Source organism: Syngnathus scovelli, chromosome 10, assembly GCF_024217435.2.
Source record: "Syngnathus scovelli strain Florida chromosome 10, RoL_Ssco_1.2, whole genome shotgun sequence".
NCBI classification, from domain to species: domain Eukaryota; kingdom Metazoa; phylum Chordata; class Actinopteri; order Syngnathiformes; family Syngnathidae; genus Syngnathus; species Syngnathus scovelli.
Genome location: NC_090856.1, coordinates 3,819,843 through 3,842,639, shown reverse-complemented (window position 1 = coordinate 3,842,639; position 22,797 = coordinate 3,819,843). Strand labels below are relative to the sequence as shown.

General features: G+C 44.2%; 4 protein-coding genes and 1 long non-coding RNA gene across 7 annotated transcripts; 3 read left to right on the top strand and 2 right to left on the bottom strand.

Moving 5' to 3' along the window:
• Positions 1–59: 59 nt before the first annotated feature.
• Positions 60–9,986, top strand: mmachc (metabolism of cobalamin associated C). 3 transcript variants are annotated; one of them, XM_049727400.2, is made up of 6 exons: positions 60–220; positions 354–551; positions 633–785; positions 907–1,083; positions 1,145–1,309; positions 9,718–9,986. In XM_049727400.2, exons 1-6 carry the CDS (start codon positions 131–133, stop codon positions 9,751–9,753), a joined length of 819 nt encoding a protein of 272 aa, XP_049583357.1. In that variant the 5' UTR covers positions 60–130; the 3' UTR covers positions 9,754–9,986. The 3 variants fall into 3 exon arrangements, with proteins under 3 accessions (XP_049583357.1, XP_049583380.1, XP_049583364.1); XM_049727423.2 differs by having other exon boundaries at positions 8,260–9,986; XM_049727407.2 differs by having other exon boundaries at positions 1,145–1,336; positions 8,260–9,986.
• lrrc52 (leucine rich repeat containing 52) lies at positions 5,847–12,165 on the bottom strand. Its single transcript, XM_049727374.2, has 3 exons — positions 11,674–12,165; positions 11,055–11,593; positions 5,847–7,831 (listed from the first exon to the last, which is right to left on the bottom strand). The coding sequence occupies exons 1-3, from the start codon at positions 11,781–11,783 to the stop codon at positions 7,527–7,529; spliced, it is 954 nt and encodes a 317-aa protein (XP_049583331.1). The 5' UTR covers positions 11,784–12,165; the 3' UTR covers positions 5,847–7,526.
• A 3,061-nt stretch (positions 12,166–15,226) lies between these two features.
• echdc2 (enoyl CoA hydratase domain containing 2) lies at positions 15,227–18,436 on the top strand. Its single transcript, XM_049723948.2, has 11 exons — positions 15,227–15,475; positions 15,763–15,830; positions 15,899–15,986; positions 16,046–16,132; positions 16,200–16,292; positions 16,506–16,562; positions 16,644–16,706; positions 16,829–16,953; positions 17,486–17,536; positions 17,606–17,653; positions 17,743–18,436. Exons 1-11 carry the CDS (start codon positions 15,316–15,318, stop codon positions 17,818–17,820), a joined length of 918 nt encoding a protein of 305 aa, XP_049579905.1. The 5' UTR covers positions 15,227–15,315; the 3' UTR covers positions 17,821–18,436.
• On the bottom strand, positions 17,961–22,699 carry zyg11 (zyg-11 family member, cell cycle regulator). Its single transcript, XM_049723933.1, has 18 exons — positions 22,333–22,699; positions 22,097–22,262; positions 21,811–22,022; positions 21,376–21,693; positions 21,196–21,309; positions 20,989–21,105; positions 20,704–20,844; positions 20,461–20,637; positions 20,335–20,399; positions 20,156–20,255; positions 20,046–20,096; positions 19,804–19,965; positions 19,508–19,555; positions 19,029–19,226; positions 18,900–18,952; positions 18,727–18,824; positions 18,433–18,625; positions 17,961–18,366 (listed from the first exon to the last, which is right to left on the bottom strand). The coding sequence occupies exons 1-17, from the start codon at positions 22,354–22,356 to the stop codon at positions 18,444–18,446; spliced, it is 2,226 nt and encodes a 741-aa protein (XP_049579890.1). The 5' UTR covers positions 22,357–22,699; the 3' UTR covers positions 17,961–18,366; positions 18,433–18,443.
• Positions 18,741–19,247, top strand: LOC137840688 (uncharacterized). Its single transcript, XR_011087593.1, has 2 exons — positions 18,741–18,862; positions 19,006–19,247. It is a non-coding gene; the product is annotated as an uncharacterized lncRNA (long non-coding RNA).
• Positions 22,700–22,797: the final 98 nt, after the last annotated feature.

Below are 22,797 nucleotides of genomic sequence, written 5' to 3'. Positions count from 1 at the left end.
AATATTGTTGTACTGCATTTTTATTAGTTTAGATATATTTCTAGTAGCGTCTTATTTATTCTCAGGTTCCTCATCAGAGGAAGAGAACACAATATCCCACAATGCCACGCGGAGATGATGTAATGTTAAAATGGCGGCCTCTACCGTTAACGCGGAAAATGTCAAAAAGTTACTCGAGGGCAGTCTGCTCAAACTCGGATTTGAAGTTTACACCTTGAAGGTATTTATACTCCAACTTCTGAATTTTATTTTCTGAACCTTATCACCCCAAAGTCCACGTTAATTGCAGAAACTAGCAGAAACTGTTGTCTCGAGTGTCGCTTCCTCATGACACCTGTGCTGTGTATTTTCAGGTAGGTTGGTACAACTCCGTGCTGACCACCAAGTTTCAGCTGCCGTACCCGAATGACACCTTGGCCGTGGTGCTCCTCAGCACTCCCGATATGTTCGAGCAAGCCTTCCTTCCCTTCATGGAGGAGAAAGGATGCCAAGGGGTTTCAGACCCCATTGACCAGTGTGTTAAACATTGTGTCACCTCTGCTCTCACTCAAGTTTGTGATATTCATATCACTTTTGGGAATGATTAATTGTCTTTAACCCCAATTGATTCCTCCCTTTTGTGTCATCTACAGAACTTTCCCGGACAGAAGGTGGACGTGAGTTACGACTACGAGATGCTGCCGAGCAGAAAGCCCAAATTCTTAGCGCAGACCGCCGCACACGTGTCAGGAGCGGCTTTCTACTATCAGCAGTCCGACGTCAGCGACCAACCCTGGGCTAACAAAGTAGTCCTAAGCAGTTTTTAGATTTTACTTTAGAACTATTATTTTAACCTGACTTTGATTTTTTTTGGGTCTAAAATATTGAACCTTCGTTTGACTTTTCATTCCATGAATTTGCCAACAGAAGATGTTCGGTGTGTGCGTGCATCCCAAATTGGGAGGCTGGTTCGCCATCCGAGCTCTGCTGGTGTTCCAAGACGTTAAAATGGACCCAGAGGAGCTCCAGCCTGTCCCTCTAGACTGCGTGCCCTCCAGGGAGGCCAGGATTCAGTTGCTGGAGGATTTCAACTTGCGGTGGCAGGTAGCACAAAGGCAAAATGAAACATTCCACGTTCCCGTCATCACGTTGTTTTACCCCATAGGATTGGAGCTACAGGAACATCATCACTCCTTCGCAGACTTACTCGCAGAAACAGAAGGACTACTTCTCCACGTCGCCTGCCCAGCGACCTGCTCTCCTCAGGAGTTGGGGTCTCCTGCCAGAGTTGGATGACACTAGCTCTCACAGCCCGGAGGAGCACGCTCAGGTGAATGCACACGGCTGACATGAAAAGGTGCTAAATTTTGGAGATAGCTTTATTTATCAAGATAAATAGATCTTTGCCAAAAACAGTTTATGGTCATTGTTTTTTTTATTTTATTTATTTTGGGATAATAGTAAGCATTTATACATGAATACTGTAAAAAAAAAAAAAAAAAAAAAAAAAAACGGGTTTTCATGATTCAGCCGCTAGATGTCAGTGTTGTCACACACTCTAGTCAGTCCATTCCTTGAACGAACTGTTCGGATGGTCTTTTTACAACATTATTTCATGACACATTTGTACCTTGATGGTGTTTCTACTCTGACCTTATCTCTAATGAGCTTCTCACCTGAGCCCATTCTCCCGCCTGAGCCATTTAAAACTATCTGTGTACTGAATCAGCTCTCCAGCAGAGTTAATTATCCTCCCACTGATACGGCATCGCCTCAATCTTACCACCTCCATCTCTTTCACTTTTAGCTCATATGCTATGCTGTGTGCGTTATTCCAAGTCGAATCAGATAAGCAATAAAAAATAATTGCGCAGAAAGTAGATATAAATCTATTAAATAGCTACAATGTGTTTTCATACCACAAGTTTGAGAGTTTCAGCATTTAAATTTCTCAAACAAACATCGGAGAGTTGCAAAAGCAACGCCGCAGCTGCCGTGAGTCCGATTCGGGCGTGCGGATGAAAAGAGCAGCGAGCAGAGGCAGAGAAAGAGCTGCAGAGTGGTGCTTTGATGAGTTGTGGTTGAGTGAAGCGGCGGCGGCGCCGGACGCCCACGGGCCTCAGTCAGTCAGTTCACGGGGAGTGCGGGCAAAGGCCAGCTGTGTAGCAACGCTATCTGGTCATTTTCATAGTTTTTATTTTAATAACTTGTTTGTAATATACAGTATCAGTGTGACAAATGTATTCAATGTCCAATAAATATACTGTACATACAATTTTTAAAAACACGTCTGAATCAATATAAGAGTGAAAAAGGGATTCTTTGTTAAACGTTAAGAATTATTGTCAATATAACAACCCTTTTTTGGACACAGCATACAGGTGTACCTAATAAGGTGTCTAGTGAGTGTATTTCATCCGTTGGTCTGCAATGCTACCGTGCAGATTCTCCTTCTTCTTATCAGTCTCATTGGATTAGCATAATTAGCCCGGCCTCTGGCACCCAAATCTCGCCGTCGTTTGCCTGGCCGGTCTGCGAAGATGTCTGTGAATGTGAAAAGGGTGGCGGGTGGTCGGCTAAGGACAAACGCGGTAGGGGGTTGGAAGGGGTCAGCGCAGAAAGGGAGGGGGTGAGCACCAGTGGCGGTTTTGTTAGGAAAAAAAAAATAATACAAGGACACTCTGATTACGTATTCTCGTGGCAAGTTTGCTTGCTCACTTGTTGCTGGGCAGAATTTATGGGTTGTTACTCCTCCCACGAGACACGATTCCGACGATTAAAATGTAGTTTGTCCGAAGAGAAGGAAAACTGCTGAGCTCATTTGAACTCTGTTGCTAACCAAAACAGCAGCACCTCGCATTTTTCTTTCACGCAGTAATCCCTTGCTACTTGCCGATTGTTCATAACAACAAGACGCTGGCGGCACAGGCAAAGTATGACGAATCGGTCGTCGCGTCGCGAAGGCAGTCGGCGAATGTTTAGCGCTGATATGGAAATAGGATTACGCTTGTTATTCCTCCTGCAAAAATATTCACCTGGCAACCTTGACATTCCTGTTAAAAAAATAAAAATAAACAAACAAATAATCCCATCAAAGGACAGACAAGATGACGTTGCTCTTGCATAATCCACTTTTTCAAGATTCAAATTATTATGCATGGAGGTTTTAGGATTTGCATACTTTTGTCTTTTTTTTTTTGGTGCCATTTTACAGACGCTAACAATGCAATTTTGATACAGCCCGAAACATTGAGGTAGCGTTTTCTTTGCCAGCGTAATGTGAGAACACGTGAATTCATTACAGCTCACGATGACCCGCTCGGATGAGCCATTTAGCTTCAACGCACACTCTGGAAGTACCTGCGGGAAGGGAAGCAAATTAGCATTTCAAATAGGGATCGCTTTAGGCCAGGCCACTCTGCGTGCACACAACTACGCACACACATGGAAATGCTCACTCATAGTTGAGGTTGGAATATTGACAAAACATTACGCCTACGTGCATACACCTTTAAGGGGGATTTTTTTTTTTTTTTAAACCAGTGGAGAGGCTGAGCTGACCGCATCTGGAAAAGCACTTGAATGTGACATAACACACAAAAACACCCACAACAACAGTTTAAATCACACACACATAGCACTTTGATATGATCGAGAATAGCGCTTCTTTTATCTTGTCTGTTTTTCTGCCTAGTAGCAAAAGCCCACAAAAAAAAAAAAAAAGTTGACGCTAAAATTGGGTTGAGATTTGAGCCATTTGGTCAAATAGATGTGGTTGTATCATTAGTGTAAAAGTACAAGAAACATTTTTTGTTAAAAAATTGATCCATATAAGAAAAAAAAGCTTAAATTTAGAATATATATATATATATATATATATATATATTTTTTGTTAAAAAAAATTGAATTTAAGTTTATTTTTGAGTGGGGAAAGGTTGCACATAATTCAGTCAGATATTAAGAAGACAATGACAACAAATGTGGTTGTATCATTATTGTAAAAGTACAAGAAATATTTCAAAATTGATCCATATCAGAAAAAAATTGCTTATATTTAGAATATTTAATAATATTTATAAAATATTTATTTTTGTTAAAAAATTGAATTAAAGTTTATTTTTGAATGGGGAAAGGTTGCAGATATTTTCAAGAAGACAATGACAACAAATGCTTGAATCGAAAACTCCGCTAGTGCCGCTTTTAATTTTTTTTTATGAAAAAAAAAGTGTTGCATAGAAAAGTGCTCCCTATCGACGTAGGCGTCCGCAAAGTTTCCACGAGTAGCTTTCCACCACGCGAATCACTCCAGCATGCAAATGCATCTGGCCGTGCTAAATCCATTAGCACTTTAGCCTCCAGTCACCAGTTATCTCTGTTATCAGGCGAGGAACAAAACAACAAGGCCTCAAATTAGATAAACGACTTCTATCGAGAGGATCCATTTACACGAGGCGAGGGATGACAGATGATTTTTCATCTTTATCAGCATTCATTCGTCATGCTGTCAAGAAGGCAAGAGAGACTTCAGATGGACCACATAAGAAAAGTCAAAACGATATCGGTATAGCGAGGGAAGCCTTTTGCGGAGGAGAGCAGGAAGCAATTGTTTTCCCTCCATCCTTTCCTCTCTTTCCTTCTCATCTCTTTTGTATCGAGTGATTTTCAGCCAAATGACTTCTTAGCTTGCAGCCTCCGCGTTGAGGATTCCTGCCAACTCATTTTGATTCCCTTCTCGCCGCCCGCTTCCATCTTGCACAAGTCCGCCAGCATATGCTAATCTTAATGTATGTGCCAGAAATACCGTACAATGCCAACATTGTGATTTCGAAAAAAAATGTAGGCTACCACCTCGAAGTTAATGGTGGTCCCTGGAAGCTCCTCCTCCCCTTAGGAGGCCGTGTTTGGGAATAAAAGGAGATTGAGGTTGGGAATTGTCGTCTTAAGTGTTTAAATCGGGACACGTGGATGAGACGGGATTTGTGCGTCATAAGGTGGGGTGGACGTGGGGGGGTCAGGGTAGTCCTTGGAGGGGCGGTCTGATGGTAATGAGTTGTTAATCTCAGAGGAAGAGCATGTCTATTCTAGGAAGTGGGAAACGTTCTATTCTGAGTTTTTGTGCGACCATGGGTGGTATTTTATTATATATATATATTTTTTTAAATTATTATTATTTTTAATTATTATTATATTTATATATTTTATTATAGATATTTTATTCTTTTTTTTTTCTCCATAACCCCACCTTGCCCTACGTCAAACCCTGTCTTGAAAATGGCTTCTACTGTGCTTTGGATGCTTTCTGTAATGACACAGACAGTTCACATCAACTGCAGGGAACACAAAGGACCAGAGGCACGAAAGCATTTCTCAGGATGACACTTTGTGTGTGTGTGTGTGCATTTCTGAGTGTGTGTTTGCGTGTGCTTGGTCTGATCCCATTATTTCTCTAAGGGGGATGTTAGCTCCTGAGCGTAAAGCCCATGAAAGACCGTCTAATGCAATAAGTCAATAACACAAACACACACTCACTGAACCAGCTTCTTCGGGCTCCGCACGAGCGGTTTGTTCTTCAAGTGTGGACTAGCATGCTTACCCCGAGCGGTTGTACTGTAAAGGGCAACGAGGCGACCCGTTTGGGTTTAATGGAGGCCGAAGCCGACATCCGCGGAGGTCGACGCCGGCTTCAGATGGGATGCTCGTCTCATATCAGACAAAATATGGCGAAAATTACTTTTTGTAGCAGATACCTAGAGTGCCTGTCGAGTATAAAAAGTCTTGACTGTCTAGAAATGGAATATTTTCTAAGAAAAAGCTGAGTGAAAATGTCAAATGGGGCAGTGCCCTCGCCCCCAGCAGATGGCGCTGTAGCAAACCTCAATAAGAAAGTGTTGAAAAGCCATTGGTTGTTCCACTGCTCATCTGTCTTTATTGCTCATGATACATGGTGTACAAAATTAACGAAAACTCAAAGAACAAAAAAAAAAAAGCAACATCAGCAGATGTGTCACTCAAACACACACACTCAAAAATGTACTTCCAACCAGATCCCAGCCAGAACTCATTCAATTTGGCTCTTTGCCCTCAGCCTATCGCTCCAGTAAGTTCCTTAATTATCATTTAAGGACATTTCTGCATAGTCCTGCTCACTGCCAACCAAACGGCCTTGGTGGAGGTAATGATGAAGGGGGTGGGGGGGATAACTTTTTTGGAGGCTGAGCTCGCTTCGTGACGGGACTCGTCGTGAATCAGTCGTCGAGGCGACTCAATGGGATGCGGTGTGATCGCGTTGGCCCACTTCCACACGCAAACATCCACACACACACACACGCGCTAAAAGCAGGCCTATGGGCCGAGGTCGGCCGAGCCAGTCACTTAGAATCCCGTTAAGCACAACGACGCGCTCTATCACTTTGATGTGGTCTCCGTGCGATAGCCTGATCTACTCCCCCCCCTCCCCACCTGCAAAGGTTAGCATCCAGGAGATAGCCACGTGTCACACACACACACATTAAAGGTAGCTTGCACATGTTTTTCTATTGTTTTACATTCATCTGTTAATTTTTGGTTTGAGGTTCGTTGGGTGTATTTTAATGTGTGTGTGTTTATAGAAAGCTTTTTTTGAGCATCTTTTTCATACCCTTGACCTCCACTTCGAGGTCAATGTACTAGTACGCTTTCTGCCCTCGTTAATATATTTTTCCCATTACCGTATTTCTGCACTACTTTGGCATGTAGGACAACCACATTACTAGTGAAGCAAAATTACTAGTGGGCGTTTTAGTGCTGCCAGTAGGATCCGGGAGGCTACTAGTACAAGTTGGGCCTAAATAAGAAGACGTATCAGAGTTTAAAAGTGTTACTAGTGCAGCATTACGGTAAACTGTTTAAGCATTTATTTAATATTCAACTTGGGCGTGGAATTGTCCATGTACTAGTACACTCGTTATTAGTGAAGCAAAATAATGACACTAGTAGTACTAGTGTCAACAAGTTCACAATTTTTACTCGTAACATGTTGGATATCAAAAATATTAAACAATATAGCTTAAGGTCTATGTGCTAGTATGTTCTGTCACTTTGCATATTAGTTGGTCAAAATGTGGCACTAGTAATGGAGAAAAATATTTTTGTAAAATATATTCACTCTACTAGTGCATTATATTGTAGTGTACTACTACATGGACCTTAAATTACAAAATAAAAGCTCAAATGGCTTTTTATATTTTAAGGTGTTATCTGCAATTGGAAAATAAATTGGAAAATTCTTCTAAGTTCACAGGAGATGATGGTGTTTGTGCAGGGGGGGGCGGGGCGGGGGGGTTATTGCTCTCAATAATATTTAAAGTATTCCCTATTCTTGAGGTAAAGGCATACAGTTCATTGTTTGGCTTACATACACACGCACACACACATTCTGTCCTTGTGTTGAGTCAAGAATAAGAAGCTGTGTTTGGAATCAGTCTTTTGCTCCCAATTGATTTGGAGTGATTCCGAACACAGCCCAAAATCCACGAAGGGAGTCTTTGGTCTCAGAGTCGGCGGCGGCGTCAGACCTGCAAGCCAGGCTTGCTCACGTCCCCGTTTCCCTGCTTCCCCCCTCTGGCGTCTTCGTCATCACTGTCCAGCTCCTCGCTTTTGCGTTTGCTGTAGCGTTCGTAGAGCACCATGAGCACGCCCATCACCCACGCCGATACCGTGCCCGCCGAGAAGATGATGAAGCCGATGGCCACGAAGAAGAGGTAGTCCCAGTAGCCCAGGCCTTGGTGGCAGTCCGCCCGTAGTTGCATGCCCACCTCGGCCAGACGCCGACCCGCTAGCTCGGCCGGGCCGTGGCACACCGTCTGGCCTTCGTCTGTTATTGAAGAAAAGCAAAAAAAAATAATTAGTCAAAAGATTACAAAGTCACAAGGTCGCGTTCATCCTTCAATGGAGCAAACAGATGCAAGCGAATACTCAAGCAAGCATCCCCCCCCCCTTTTTTTTTTTTTTTTAATCATCTCATCTAACTTCATCTCTCATTAGCAACACGCTAATTGACATCCTCATTATCACCCGCCCCATCCTCCCCTCCACGCTCAGTTGACTCTGCAAATAATCATGACGTGAGAGGACGAAGGAGAGGAAAGACAATTAGATGGAGGCCGAGCACTGGACAAATATTCAATTTGTGTTTTATTTTTTTTTTAAGTTACATCCAACAATTCTTAGCATCATTTATAATCAACACAGAGTGAATCGTATTTTTTTTCTCCTCACGAGAATCTGGCCACTGTCTCTTAGGTGTCCAGCTGAATGATGGAGGGATCAGGAACGATCTACCTCAGGATGGATCTTGATCTCGACAGGCTTCCTCTTCCTGTCTCCTCCTCGCCAAACACTTCCCTGACACCTCCTGACCCCGTCACTTCAACCCCATCCTTCTCTGTCACCCCCCACTTGCGTCCTTTGACACTGATGCATGAGCTTCTTATAAGAAATTTACAATGTTCGTACTCTGTTGTTACAATTCGCCTGTTTTTTAATTTAACGTGATTCAAACCCAACAATCGCGATTAAAGTGTTGCGCAACAAACTTAATTGACAACCTCTAATGGACTTTTACTGCAGCTGTATTGGAATTCGATGGAGGTTTAAGGACCAATTCAAATGTAATGAGTTTGATCCAAGGTTATCAAACACTGCCCACATCAATAGCACCTTGGTCCCACACACACTTTTTTTGCAAAATTTTAATTCCAACTTGATCAGCTCCATCAACCTCGATAAAGGAAGACCAATAATAGTGCTGGACGTTTTAAAAGTGGATTTTAGTGTGTGACAGATAAGAGTGCTGACAAGTTGTGCAAATGTCAAGGACATTCCTGACAGCTTTTCCTGGCCAGACTGATGGCAAGTGAGGATAAAAAAAAACACACACTTGGTGAAAAAGAAAGTGATAAGGAAACTGGACCCCATTATGTCTGTTTATCAGAGGTGGCAAAAGTACTCAGGCTTATGTTTTTAGAGGTAAATATATGCTAGCTTTCAACGTTAGCCACCAATGTTAGTCGTGACGTTACTCACCAATTACCTCTAATGTTAGCTACAAGATTAGCTCAGACCTCAGTTTCCAATTTTTGCTTGAATGTTAGCTTTCAATATACCGTATTTTCCGGACTATAAGGCACACCTAAAAACCTAAAATTTTCTCAAAAGCCCACAGTGTGCCTTATAGTCCGGTGCACCTTATTTATGGACCAAATTCCTAAATTTAAACTGGCCCGAAGCATTGTGTCATGAAATCAATCATAAGTGGCCTGCTGAAGACTATGAATTATGAATCAAAAAGACTATGGATCATTATTTTGTGATTATAAAGTAATTTGTTGTGTCTGAAGTTGAAATAAAAAAGATAAAATGGAGAATGATTTGATTCGGATTAAAAATGATGCATTAATGGTGCGCCTAATAGTCCAGTGCGCCATATATAAGGACAACGTTTTTAAATGTGCCATTCATTGAAGCCTTATAGTCCGGTGCGCCTTATAGTCCAGAAAATACGGTAACTTCTCACATTAGTGTCCAATGTTCGCTGTATTGTTGCCCGCCACTGTTAGCTACTTTATATTAGCTTCCAATGTTAGCTTTGATGTTACCTTACAATGTTAATTACAATATTAGCTCTAACCTTAATTGGCAATTTTATATTGAATATTAGCTTCTGAAATTGAATCCTAATCAATGTTTGTGCATTGTCAGTTTGAGATACTTGGATCGGATCCAGCTCATCAATGACCCTCATTAGGACAAGCAGCAAAATCAGCAAACTTCCGTCAAGGCGGAACTGCTAATGAAAGTAAGAAAAGTGATGTTTTGAACTTTTTGTTTGACTTCTGAGGCTTTTTCTGCACCCCCCCAACACAATCAAGTGATTATCTAAAGCTGGAGGGTTTGAAATGTGCGCTGATGCTATCAAGGAGCTTAAACGCAATCATCGCGGCGCCTAAGAATAGTTGACCTTTTCCACATTCACGCCTTCGCTCTCATTCTTGAACGTTAGTCAGAATGCCGTCGCCCTCCTTTTTCAGTTCCTCTACAGCAGCTCTTCATCTTCTGGCAGAGGATAAGTGCAGAGCCACAGTGAAGGTCGGCTCACAGCAGAAAGCTGTTATCGCTTATCTTTTTTTTTTTTCCATTTATTCCCCTTCAGTCCCTTTTCACTCTATTTCGCTCAACTACTCTCCCGTTTCGCTCTTGATAAAAAAAAAAAAAAAAAGGCCAGGTTAAAGATATTGTTTTAAATATTAATCATTTGTATTTTTTTATTTAAATCAAATTATTTAAAATAAATTATGCCAAAACATGCAGCAAAATGTATATTCAAACATATTTTTGAATTTTCTTTTTGTTGTTGCTTTCTAAAGTAGCCAGTTTGATTTTTTTAAAAGTAATTTTTGACTTTATATTTGATCAGATGAAATTGTGATTCAAAACAATTGAGAAGATTATATGTGAGTGTAACTTTCACGTGGGAGAGTTCCAAGTATACCAAAAATAAAAAAAAATAAACATCTCCCATTACTTTTGTCCATATCTTGAGTTTTGGCTCTGCTGCACAAGTAGGTCAACTGAATTGGATATGCGTGCAATCTTCTAAATAATATATGCTGCTCCTGTATGGCAATTCTTTTTAATGAATTTGAGTGGCGGCCTCATACTTGACCCTCTTTTTGCTCCACGTGGTTTATTCTGTCACACCACCACGTCTCCCCTCAGAAGCTGGAACTGACATCCCTGAAAAAAGTGACTTACTTCGTGCACGTCTGGATTCGGAGCGCTTGTCCGAATCAACGCGTCAGGTCACTCGACCGTTCACTGACAATTAGCGAGAGAGAGTGTAACGCTGCAGGCGCGGGAGGAATAAATAGAATGGAGACGCTACACGGAAGCTTTTCCCTCAAATGAATATTCACGCCAATAGGAGATGCTCCACAATGACCTCATCGGGGGGAAAGGTCACGAAAAACACCTTTCCACCAATAATGTCCCATATCGTCTTGAAGTTCACACGTTGGAGTAACGGTAAGTGTCCTCACCTTGGAACTTAAAGCTCTCGATCTGGACCCAAAGGCAGAGGTCCTCTGTGTCGCAGTCGCACCTCCACGGGTTCCCGCTGAGTCCCAGAGACCTGAGGGCCGGCAGTCCGATCAAACAGCTGATGTTGAAGGCGCTCAGGTTGTTCCGGCTCACGTCCAGGACCTGCAGGGCCAGGTTCTCGGCAAAGGCGTCGGCGTGGATTTCTCCGAGACCCGGGTTGTCCGTCAGCCGCAGCATGACCAGGGAAGCCAAAGGTCCGAAAGTCCGCTCGTCGATCTGCAGTAGGATGTTGAAGGACAGGTCCAGGTAGGCTAGTTTGCGGAGGTTGCCAAAGGTGGACTCTGAGATCTCCGTCAGGGAGTTGTTGCTGCAGTCCAGGTAGACCAGGTCGGACAGGTAGTTGAGCTGCAACGCCGGCAGGTCCCCGATGCGGTTGTTGGAGATGATGAGCTGCCGGGTGGCCAGGGGAAGATCGTCGGGGAACCGGGTCAGCTCCCGCCCGGCGCACTGGACCACCAGCTGGTCATCGCACACGCACCTACAGAAAAAGTTTCAAAGTTGGACTCATCAGAAATATGACTAAACCAGGATTTTGCAAAATTGAAATTTTTCACCCACCTGTCGGGGCAGCCTGCCGTGAGCGCCGGCGACGGGGCCGCCCCCATCACGAAGACCAAGAGGGACAGTAGCCGCAGGGACTGGGCGCCGGGCTGACGGGGGACACGCATGACGGGGGTCAAACCCCGGAGCGTCACGGAGTGGGGACGCCGCCCCTGCTCATCCTGGACAGCCTCTCGGGATCCAGCCTCTCTTGGTTACTTAGTCCCGGACGGGCGACACCCGGATGGGCGAGCTTAGCGGACTTGACCCCACCGAGCTACTGAATCACCCCTGTGGTGACTCATGCTGGTATGCAAGTTGTCCCCCGCCGAGTGCATGACGGAGCCGTCGCTTCCCGAGCCAAAGGGTTGACCTACGCGGACTCCTCCAGTCCGGGTTGAGCTGTATTTTTTCCTCCTGCTGAGCGGCACTTCTTCTCCGGAGGAGGATGGAAGCTGCGCGACGTGTCCTTCCCACTGCTTGGCTTGCTGCACTACTGATGCTCCTGAGCGCCGAGCTGCCTCACTGAGCGCCTAGGCACGTGACCACCAGTGTGTGTGTATGTGTGTTTGAGAGAAGGGATAATTGTGGGCTGACGTAATCAGGTATTCTGGAGTGCACGAGACCGTCTAAACTCAAATGAAACATGACTCTCTCATTCTCACACATGCACACACACACAGTCGTGATAATGCTTTTGGCCGTTTATTGAACACAAAGAATCAAACAGACAAAATATAAACTGAGAATCAATAGAAGAGGGAGCTGCTGTAGGCCACAACTCACACTTAAATGCTCACATGCAGATGAACTTAAAATAGTGACCATCTTATTCTCCTTTTTTTTTTTAAATCAGGACTTAGGCAGCAACACTTTTGTTCTTATCAATGCTCAATTATTTTACAATTGGATCACCATTGTGGAAAACCAATTAATCTCTTAATTAGTCTAAGTGTTTTCCTATTTCACATTTCCATGACTGTATGATTTTCACTCCGATTTTTCTGTCTCAAACATCACCGGGCCACAAAACAGCAGCAGCAGCGCCCGTCTGAATAACAAACACAGATATAACAGACTTTGTCTCATATGCTCCACTGGCTAATTCCTCCCCCCTTCTGTCCCCCCCCCCTCCCCTTTCCCGGCGGCGTGTTGACTTCATTATGCATATTCACGTCGAATTGCAGCCGCCGGTTTTATTCATTAATTTTAATTGCGGGAGTCAGCGGAACGTTGGGCTCAGTTGGATGTTGATTGCTTATTTAAATATTTTCCATGTTCAATGTTTCACCATTGGAAATGATTATACGATAACGGTGAAGCAGCATGTGGCTCGTTGGCTATTTATAAACGATCGTATTTTTCATGACTCATGTTTAGTGTCAAAGTAGAAATAAAAACAATTCTTTGACCTCCACAGCTTTTCATGATGTGCCCCCCCCTCATCCCAAAAGTGAAAATGAGTATTTATAGTGACATTAAACTCACTTGTGTGTGAACGAACCCATGAAAATAAAAATGTGCGGCCAACACTTTCCCACCCTGGTAATTTTCTAACGGCTGCAACCATTCATCAGAATTAGTTGGCTTCATTAGCTAAAATGACGGGAACGGGTGGTCACCTCTGTCAGACCCCTCAAGGCAAAATAAAAAATGCTTAGCAAGCAGGACCAAATGACCAGTAATCGTCTTTTTAATTATTTCGATGGATTTTCGATTTATACTTTCATTGTTATTAGAAGTATTTTCCTATAATATATATCATCACATGCATTCTGACATCTTTTTTATTTGTGCCAGGAGGTTATTCCTCCTTCCCCGTGGCTGTCACGATGTTCTCTCAGACCACCTCCATCACTGCCCAGGTAATATCATTGAAGCAAAGGGCAAGATCGTCCCTCAGTTACCATCATTAGATTTCCAGCCGCGGGTGCGCTTGTGGTTGTTTACTCGGTCTAAAGTTGGCTCATTATCCAATTCAGGAGCTAACTTAATTGACCTTATCTGTGTGGCCAAAAGTAATGTGACACCTAGGACTGTTTGACTCTCTCCTTGTCTTAAAGGGGAAGTCCACCCTTAAATTTTCTAGCCCCCACTAGTCTAAACACGACATTCTGATTAATATTACACTTAAATGCACAATATTTATCCTGTTTTTATCCATCTCAGGGGGCAGCCATTTTGCAAATGACATCACAGTCTGCTCACAACCAATCACAGCTCAACTTCAGAAAACTGGTGAGTCGTGTAACTTTGCTGGTCCTTTTGTTATACCTTCCATCTTTTCTAGTCGATACTCGGACAGTAGCAATTTTGGAGCAGCTATAGATTTTCGTTAGAGACTTCTTTGAGGTAAACAAAGTGGAGATTTAGTGGAGGGCCCATGCTGGTTGTGCTCTAAAAAGGACACTACTTATTGTTCCAGGAGCTTCTCGAGTAGGAGTTAGTGAAGCATACGACATAAAATAACTTTGTCCTCCAGCATTTGGGCTGCAGGTTGGTATTAAAAACGATCGCTGTTCACCAGGCAGGTCACGAGTCTGATGTCCGTGTCTGTGTCCTTGACCGCAGAGCCTCGGTGTCACTCACTGTCCGTCAGGCTCATGTTGTGTCTCACACACTTCGGCGATCCCGCGGCGAGCATCGCCGACCTCCAGTTTTCCGTCTCATTGCGTGCACACACGTACGAGAAGGGCAAAGGAGGTGACCTGTTGCTCCCACGGAACCAGATTCTTGGCAATCCGTCGGGTTGCATTTCGCCAGACTGCAACAGAAGCCTCAGACAAACGAGGGTATCGGTCCGATTCTTTTACGTCTTGATATTACACCTCATGTCTGCACACACACACACACACACACACACACACACACACACACACACACACACACACACACACACACACACACACACACACACACACACACACACACGTCTGCTTAGTCATTCATATCACCGTCTGGCTGTAATTGCATAACCTCTAAAGACCTGCTCAATAATGCATGGTCAAAGTAGTCATGGCAGCTTGCTGGAAAACCTTAATGTGTGTGCGTGTCTTTGAATGCAAAATCCATTCAGCCAGAATTTTCAAAATGGCTTACCAGAATTCGGCCATCATTATTCATCATTGCCAATTTGGTACAGATTTTAACAAGAAACATGATTTTCTTTGGCAGGCCAGATCTGGCCCTCCGGCCTCGGGTTGGACACCGGTGCTTTTAGTAAACTCTGTTGAAAGTCAATGTGAAATATCAACTAAATGAAAGCGAGGACAAAGAAGGAAACATCGCACTACAAATGTATTTTAATTGTGTTATTTATTTGTGAAAAGTAAGTGTAAACAAAATATTTTTCAATTTTTTTATAAAAAAGAATGCGTATGAGTGCCCCTAGTCGTAAAAACAAACAAATAAAAACATTAAGCATTTCCTGCGATACATTATTTTAATGAAATATGGGTAATTAAAATGTCCGAGCTAAAAAGTTAAACGTGAACACCACGCGCTGCAGTTTACACTCTTCGCTAACAGCCGTAAAGATGCGTTCAAGGAACACTCAAAATGTCAACCAAATGACAACTCACTTTCTTGCCAACAAGGAAGAAACTCACGGCAAACTTCCTGCACCTCTACGGATGTGCGTCATCCTCCACAAAAGCGAGCATGTCGCCGCTACTTCTCCGCAGTTTGCCGTCGTTCCTTGCCGGTTCCCCGGGGGCCCGAGTGGTGGCGGCAGTAGCCGGTTTCAGCAGCGCTCTGGGCGGCATGCAGCTAAGTAACTCCCCGGAGGTGGAACTCAGGAAACTGCCCGGGAAGGACGAAGGTAGGATTGACACAAATCTACTTCAAGTTCATGCAAAATGCAACAAATTTTTATCACGAATAAACATCTTAGCGAGTTGTGCAATTTTATTGGATGCTATAAGGATTAATTGGAGACATGTCTGAAGACTTTCTTGATTATCGAATTAGTCAGACATTCATCCAACTTGCCTTTGTGTTATCCATTTCGACATCAGTTACCAATTATAACATTTTATCAAACATTTGCAGCATGCAAAAAGTTAACAACTAAACATTGACTCCATTTATTTATTTATTTATTTTCAGGCATTGCGGAAGTGCGCATGTGCAGACATAGCGCTCGGAACGCTTTGGGTCATGTGTTTGTGTCTCAGGTGTGTATCCATGCATGCATGAAATTTAAACACACATGATGACTTGAGTCAAGCATTTGTGTGATCAGATGAGGGAGTTGGTGTCCAAGGTGTCCAGTGACTCGACAGTACGCGTTCTTGTCTTCAGGAGTTTAGTTCCTGCTGTTTTCTGTGCAGGTGAGCTCTGTGGAGGAAAGTTCCAAATAAATTGTCACTCAAAATTTTTGCTTCTGCAGGTGCAGATTTAAAAGAAAGGGCTTTAATGAACAACCAGGAGTCGGATCTGTTCGTTCACGGCCTGCGTTCCCTCATGACTCAGATCGGTAGGCGAAGTAATTTTTTTTATTTTGAATGTTAAAGACTTGACTTGGTTTCTTGTGTGTCGTTCAGCCTTGTTGCCAATGCCTACCATAGCCGCCATTGATGGCGTGGCTGTGGGAGGTGGACTGGAGCTGGCTTTGGCCTGTGACCTCCGCACGGCTGGTGAGTGACCTCTTCAGATCAAAGTTGGATAAATTAATTTGAGGGATTTCGCTTGAATGAGGCCTGCAATTTTTTTATACAAATATTTATCAATCCGGTCCCTTTTTGACAATCCAGGCGATCTCCACGTACAAAAAGCAGAATGCTGCTTAGGCCTTAATGACGCTCATCACCGTCGACCTTCACTTGTCCTCTTGTGCTTTTTTTTTCCAGCATGTTCTGCACAGATGGGCCTGATTGAGACGACGCGGGGGCTGCTCCCTGGGGCCGGTAAGACGTCACGCTCTAAAATCTTAACCAGGGGCAAAGAAAGTCTTGACTTTGAGTTTTTTTTTTTTTTTTGGGGCACAGGGGGAAGTCAGCGACTGCCTCGTACGGTGGGACTGGCACTGGCCAAAGAGCTTATCTTCACAGGTGGTATCTGAACCTGCAAAAGATCTAAACCTGCAATGTAGACTAGTGCTGAATGATTAAAAATACTGGATTTAAAAAAAAAAAAAATTATAACCCTCCTCTCCCCGTGTGTATTTTGACAGGTCGGCGCGTGGGGGGTCAAGCGGCTGCCGAGATGGGGCTGGTGAACAGAGCGGTGCAGCAAGACCAGACAGGAGAGGCGGCTTACAACGAAGCGCTCGACCTGGCCAGAGAGATCCTGCCTCAGGTCTGCCTCCAGAACATTAAATCCTTCTTCAATTTACCCTTTCTCCTCCCCATCCTGCTCTCTTTCTCTGCGGGCTTCTGTCGTTCCCTATTTCTTCTACTCCAGCTAAGACGCCTGCAGTCGGTAAGGCCGCAGTGGAGTGGAGAAATGGGCCCAGCATAGTGGACACGCAGTTGTACAAAATATGTTGTACTGTGACGCAAGTTAAAATATTTAGAAAATACAATTTTGAAGGAATAAACAAAGTTTTTTAATTCAACTACAGGGAATCTGCACTATTCCCAGGGATAGACAAATAAATGTCCTCCCAAAGAGGCTTGTAGTTCCCTGTAGTTGCCACAAGACGGCGACATAGTTACTTTAGATTTCCTCAAAAACAGCATCAGATTTGTTTTCTGAGGAATATATATTCAAAATTCTAATTGTCTGACTTTGAGTGAGAGGACAGACTTGGGTTGTTTTTATTTGCAAATAATTAGCTCTACTTATGAGATTGATTTATAAAAGTTTTGATTGTCAAACTGTCCTGCAGGCTCCCATCGCTGTCCGGATGGCCAAAGAGGCGATGAACAGAGGCATGGAGGTAAGTTATTTTGCATTATTGTCATTTTACACCAGTTTGGTTTCCTGACTGACATTTGACCCTTATTAGGTTGACATCACCTCTGCAATGGCCATAGAGAGGATGTGCTACGCTCAGGTAAACAACTCCATTTATCTCCTGTGTTGGCTCTCGTTAGCTTGCACAATTGTACCTAATAAAAATGGCGGGTATGTCGACCATTTCAGGTCATCCCGACGCGGGACAGACGGGAGGGAATGGCGGCCTTCCTAGAGAAGAGACCTCCGCAATATATTGGCGAATAAGCTGTTTTTATTTGGGCGGGGTGAATCACTCTGTTTTTTCCCCCTTTGCGCTAGCGACACTAACTCATTCAGGAATCAGCTAAAATTAAACAGTAAAATGTTCATTTGCTAATTATAAATCATGACTAATTATAACCAAATACTTGCACTTATTTTTTATTACAATGACTCAAATAATAAGGAACAAAATAATTAATAGTATACAATAAATGTGATGTAGCAAGCGATTACACATTCCGTTACCGCATTGAAGCTAACAAACATGCTCATTATGATAAATATCTTACAAGGATAAAATCATAATACAAGAAAAAAATCATTTACTAAAGCGCATCATTCTGTGTAGCTTACATTTTTTTTTCATATTCTTTGTGTTCTCATTTTACAGCACCTTAAGTATCATTGCGGCATGCTCAAAATCCCGTCGACTTTGAATCGTATTTATAACATTCGTATATAACAAAGAAAATTTGTGTGCAAACAGCTGCATATTCTCTGTCCATTCACTTCGACATAAGACTCACTCGAGCTTGCGGGGTTGAATATCTGAAAGAGAAAAACAATTAGACGCTGTCAAATTCCCTTGAAAGAAAAAATAAATATTTATTTTACCCTGGTTGATTTTATTGATGTGGTGGCAGGCGGGTGGCGACGGGCTGGCCCGTGCGCGCTCGGTGACGTTCCAAGCTTTCCAATATGCTTTCCGTGAGCTGCCCGACGTCCGGGTGTGTTTGCGGGTTGGTGTGTACCCGCTGCAGCTGCTGCAGGCCGCCTTCCTCCAACAGCATACTGCAATAACGCCCGGCTACACACACACACACATCAATTATCTACTTGTGAGTGTTTGCTGAGTATTTTTTCCCCTTCTGTACTTAATCAATAGTCTTTGTGCATAATGTGTCTCACCGTTCTTGCTGCAGACATGTTGCATGGCCCATGCAGCCCACAGTTGGACTCCTGGCGTGTGGAAGCACTCCAGCAAGGGAAAGAAGGGATTGAACGACCTACGGGAAATGCGATATTTTCATCTTTGGACATCAAGGTAGAGAATGTTGAAGTTTTATTTGTGGGTTTCTTACCTGTAAGCCACCATCTCGCAGTCCGGTGCAGGCCACTTCATGATGACGTCGTGCTAGCAGAACATTGTGCGAAGATCAGTCTTGACAGTTTTTTTTTTTCTAACAGGCTTTCCCATTCGTCACTCTTACCAATTGCTCCAAAAGGGACGACCTGAGTTCAGGGCCGAGAGTCCAAGCGTCCTTTCCCCGTGACGTGAGGTGCGCCAGGATGCCGGCGGCGAAGTAGCTCACCTCCACCTCGGGGCTGTGCAGCAGAGTCCTGATGTGGTCCAGGAAGGTGTGGACCATCAGCTCGCAATGCAGCTCGCCCACCTCTGCTATGTTGTTCTAGCGCAGGAAAAGGTACAACAGTCAACTTGTGCTACATCACAATGTACAGAGCAGTCCAATTTTTTTTTTTTAAACCTGTAGCCTGTTAATAGCATTTTTTGTTTTCAGTCCAACACAAAAGTATTACTTTGCTGCCATCTGTTGGAATCTTATTGTATTTGTTTCATGGTTTACAAAATGACATTTGGTTGAACATTTTGATGACTGTTTTTTTGAAATTTTGCAGCTTTACATGATAAAGCAAAGCTTTTCAATGTTCAATAAGATGAGTTGCTTACCAGCAGACCCAGAACCTTCTGCTGAATGGACGACTCGTTAGGGAAGGACTGGAGAAACAAAGAAAAACAAGTGAGTCACTCTTTCCACATCAAATGGAGATGGTGTGGCCTGGCTGACATGATTAATAGCTCTATCACGTCTGCTGCACACAATTTTAGAAAATCCAGTACTCAGAACTCAATTTAAAATTAAAAAGGATTACAACTAAAAATATTCAAAGTGAGGCAACATTTTTTTTTTTTATATAAAGCTAAAACTGCAGTTTTGTTAACAATGTGTGTCTGTCTGCATGTACCTCTAGAACTTTGATGAACAGGTCGAGTCCTTGGTTCTCAATAAAATGGCGGCAAGTCGTCGGCGACTCGTCGGTGAGGTTCCAGAGGGCGCTCAGGGTGAATTTGAGAGTTGCGTCCACCATGCCTTGAGTGGCCTTCTGACGTACGATGTGGAGAAGTTGCTACGAGCGGGCGGGAGCAAACAACATACTTAAACTACGCAAGGTGACCAGCCCGACGAACGTAAATTTTAGATGGTTACCTTGACGATGAACAACTCTGCACCCAGCTGAGCTGTTTGCTCTGTGGACAACTGTGGAAGATATTCAGAAGTTCAATCCATCCAGCAATAATAATAACATACAAACGTACCTTTGCAGCCAGTATGGAAATGATAGCCACAGCCATCCTCTGCATATTCTGGTCCTCATGATTGCAGAGCCACTGCATTACCAGTTTGGCAGCCTCAAACCTTGATGAGGATCAAAAATAGAAAAGTGTATTTTTTTGGGGGGTATTATGAATTGGCCGATTCAGCGTTTACTTCGTACCTGTTGAATGGCACTTCTTGTAAAATGCGGTCGCTGCAGAGAGACAACAGGCAGTTCTTCTGCAACTGGAAAACAAAGAGGAACATTGTGTGTGCTGTCATTTTAATTTCTTGAAATAATCTCTACCTGTTGGTGGTTGGGGAACGTCCTCATGGCCTCCAGCAGGAGCTGAGTGACGGTACTGAGCAGGCGGACCGGCATCCCTGCCGCGAGGTCTTGCTTGGTTAGGTTGAAGACACAAGCGCTGGCCGCCAGCTGGACGTTGAGCGTGGCCTGGTGGTTCTTCATGCCGAGGACCACCAGCTGCAAAGACAATTTTCAGTCCAGGGCCATCAATGAGGAGCTTGACCTGACCGTGGTTGTCCGCACCTTTAAAATGTCAGGCCGAGGCTTCTCCATAACGTGTGTGAGGCTGAAGAGGTGGAAGAGCGCCTCTCGCACAAAGCCCTCACGCTCGCTGTAGCGGCGCAGCGCCTCGCAGATCTGCGTTTCGTTGGCTTCGCCCGTTACCTGTATAGCAGCAGTACATAATTTAGCCGTGTATCCACCATCTTGCTAAATAGGCTCAGATTTAACAGAGTGTGGAAATCTTTGTTAATTGATTTGGTGGTGTTTTTTGAAATTGTATGCCAAGAAAAAAAAAAAAAAAAGTACTTTCAGGTTTCCATCGCCGGAGAGGAATTCAGAAAACCCGGCGTCTGTGGCCAGAAGTCCGACAAATGTCATTTGGGGTCTTTCGTCCACAAACGCCTTCACGGCTGCGTCTGTCACCTGTATTTAAAAAAAAAAAAAAAGAAAACACATTGAATTTGTATATACACAGTTTTCACTTTTTTTTTTAAATTATCTTTTTTTATTTACCTGTTTCCTTCCAGACACATCCAGGGAAACTAGAGCAGGAAGTATCCCGGGTTGTCCGAGCAGCTGCCGAGCGACATCGGAGGTGAACTGCTTGTCATCGCTGATATCCAAGTGCTGCCGACAGACGCACACAAAAATCAATTGTCGGTCCCTCGGCGTCGGAACTCGCCGTCCGCTCACCTGCAATACGTCCAACTGACCAATGACAGCCAGCAGCTGCGCGGAGCTCATCTCCAGCCTCTTCAGCTGGTGCAACGTGAGCGAGCGCAACCTCTCCTTTAGGCCCAGTAGCGGGTTCAGGTTGGTGACCGACGTGTTGGACAGATCCAGACTCTCCAGCCGCGGCAGTGAGCAGACGTCGGCCAGACCCGAGTCGTAGAAGTCCACGTTGGCCAGGGAGAGCGAGCGCAGCCCTTGCAGGGTGCTGAAGCCGTGCCGGCTCGGCTCCTCCAGGGAGGACATGGTGAGGCCCGTCAGTACCAGTCGCTGGAGGGACTCCTGCGCCATGGAAGATTTAGGAAGAACAGCATGAGCCAAAGTCTCTTGGATAAATTCAAGCACCTTACAAGAATTTAGATTGCTTAGCAGGCATTTTTCCTCCACATTTATTCTTACCTGACAATATTTATTGGTGGCCAGTCCGTGTAGAATGTCGGGGATGGTGAGGTCGGCGTTGACCCGGGCGGCGTCCAGCTCCGACAGCCTGTGAGGACAGAGGGCTCGCTGGAAAGCCTCGGCAGATATGCGTGCCGTGCGGACGCACGCACGCCTCAGACGCAAGTATTCGCAGTTCCGGAACACGCCCACTGTGCTGTCATTCAGCAAACCTATCATGGATATTTTTTTTTAGCAACACTGCTATGTTTGATTGGAGGTGACATCTCATATGTGGTGGGTTTACCCTCAGTTGCCATTTTGGCCAGAAGCTGGTCTGCAAGCTCCTGGGGAAAGAGCACAGCCTCCCGGAAGCACAGAGAACCATCAGCACGTTTTACGCACAAGCACTCCAGGTTCTGGCTCACGAAGGTGAGGCACAGGTCCGTCAAGCTCGCCGGGGACGCCTCATCCTGCGGACCACACAGATGCACCTCATGGAGCACAGAAAGCAATCGAACGTGAAGAGGAAGGGAAACATACCGCAATGAGAAAGCTGGAGGCCATTGTTGTGGAATTAGTCTAGTCAGGGGGGAGTGTTGTGGAGTGGCTCCAACAATGCCGATCCGAACGCCGGGCCAGCTGCTGAGGGGACGGCTGGGGAAGCTAACTAGGCTAACTAGCTAGCTCACTTGTTTTCGCCTTCGTTCCCTCTCCGAAGCACGGCGTCGACGATTGTCTAATTTGTTGCAAACCATGTTTTTGTTGGCTTGTTTATAGTTTGAATGTTATGTCAACAAAATCGTCTTGGCCCGTAGGAATAGGTTCAAGCGAAATAATAGTCGGGGCTATTTTTGACGTGACAACCCGTAAACAAAAGGTCACAACTCCGGAAGTAGATTGAGCAGCGAGAAGGCGGCTCTACGGAAAGCGGTGAGGGTACTTTATATACCCCAAATCCTTGTGACAGAAGATTATAATATTATGAATATATTATGCAATATGTCA

What these genes read in the sequence shown, in the direction of transcription:
- echdc2 (XM_049723948.2), top strand. Translation starts at nt 15,316, where the DNA reads ATGTCGCCGCTACTTCTCCGCAGTTTGCCGTCGTTCCTTGCCGGTTCC. An exon ending in TCCTGCTGTTTTCTGTGCAG is followed by an intron (nt 15,987 to 16,045) that starts GTGAGCTCTGTG and finishes TTGCTTCTGCAG; the next exon opens with GTGCAGATTTAAAAGAAAGG. An exon ending in AGAGGATGTGCTACGCTCAG is followed by an intron (nt 17,654 to 17,742) that starts GTAAACAACTCC and finishes CGACCATTTCAG; the next exon opens with GTCATCCCGACGCGGGACAG.
- mmachc (XM_049727400.2), top strand. Translation starts at nt 131, where the DNA reads ATGGCGGCCTCTACCGTTAACGCGGAAAATGTCAAAAAGTTACTCGAG. An exon ending in TTGAAGTTTACACCTTGAAG is followed by an intron (nt 221 to 353) that starts GTATTTATACTC and finishes GTGTATTTTCAG; the next exon opens with GTAGGTTGGTACAACTCCGT. An exon ending in GCCCGGAGGAGCACGCTCAG is followed by an intron (nt 1,310 to 9,717) that starts GTGAATGCACAC and finishes GTGCATTGTCAG; the next exon opens with TTTGAGATACTTGGATCGGA.
- lrrc52 (XM_049727374.2), bottom strand. Translation starts at nt 11,783, where the DNA reads ATGCGTGTCCCCCGTCAGCCCGGCGCCCAGTCCCTGCGGCTACTGTCC. An exon ending in ACGGCAGGCTGCCCCGACAG is followed by an intron (nt 11,594 to 11,673) that starts GTGGGTGAAAAA and finishes CTTTTTCTGTAG; the next exon opens with GTGCGTGTGCGATGACCAGC. An exon ending in CGAGAGCTTTAAGTTCCAAG is followed by an intron (nt 7,832 to 11,054) that starts GTGAGGACACTT and finishes CTTCAATAACAG; the next exon opens with ACGAAGGCCAGACGGTGTGC.
- zyg11 (XM_049723933.1), bottom strand. Translation starts at nt 22,356, where the DNA reads ATGGCCTCCAGCTTTCTCATTGCG. An exon ending in CCACCAATAAATATTGTCAG is followed by an intron (nt 21,694 to 21,810) that starts GTAAGAATAAAT and finishes TCCATGGCGCAG; the next exon opens with GAGTCCCTCCAGCGACTGGT. An exon ending in ATGTGTCTGGAAGGAAACAG is followed by an intron (nt 21,106 to 21,195) that starts GTAAATAAAAAA and finishes TTTTAAATACAG; the next exon opens with GTGACAGACGCAGCCGTGAA.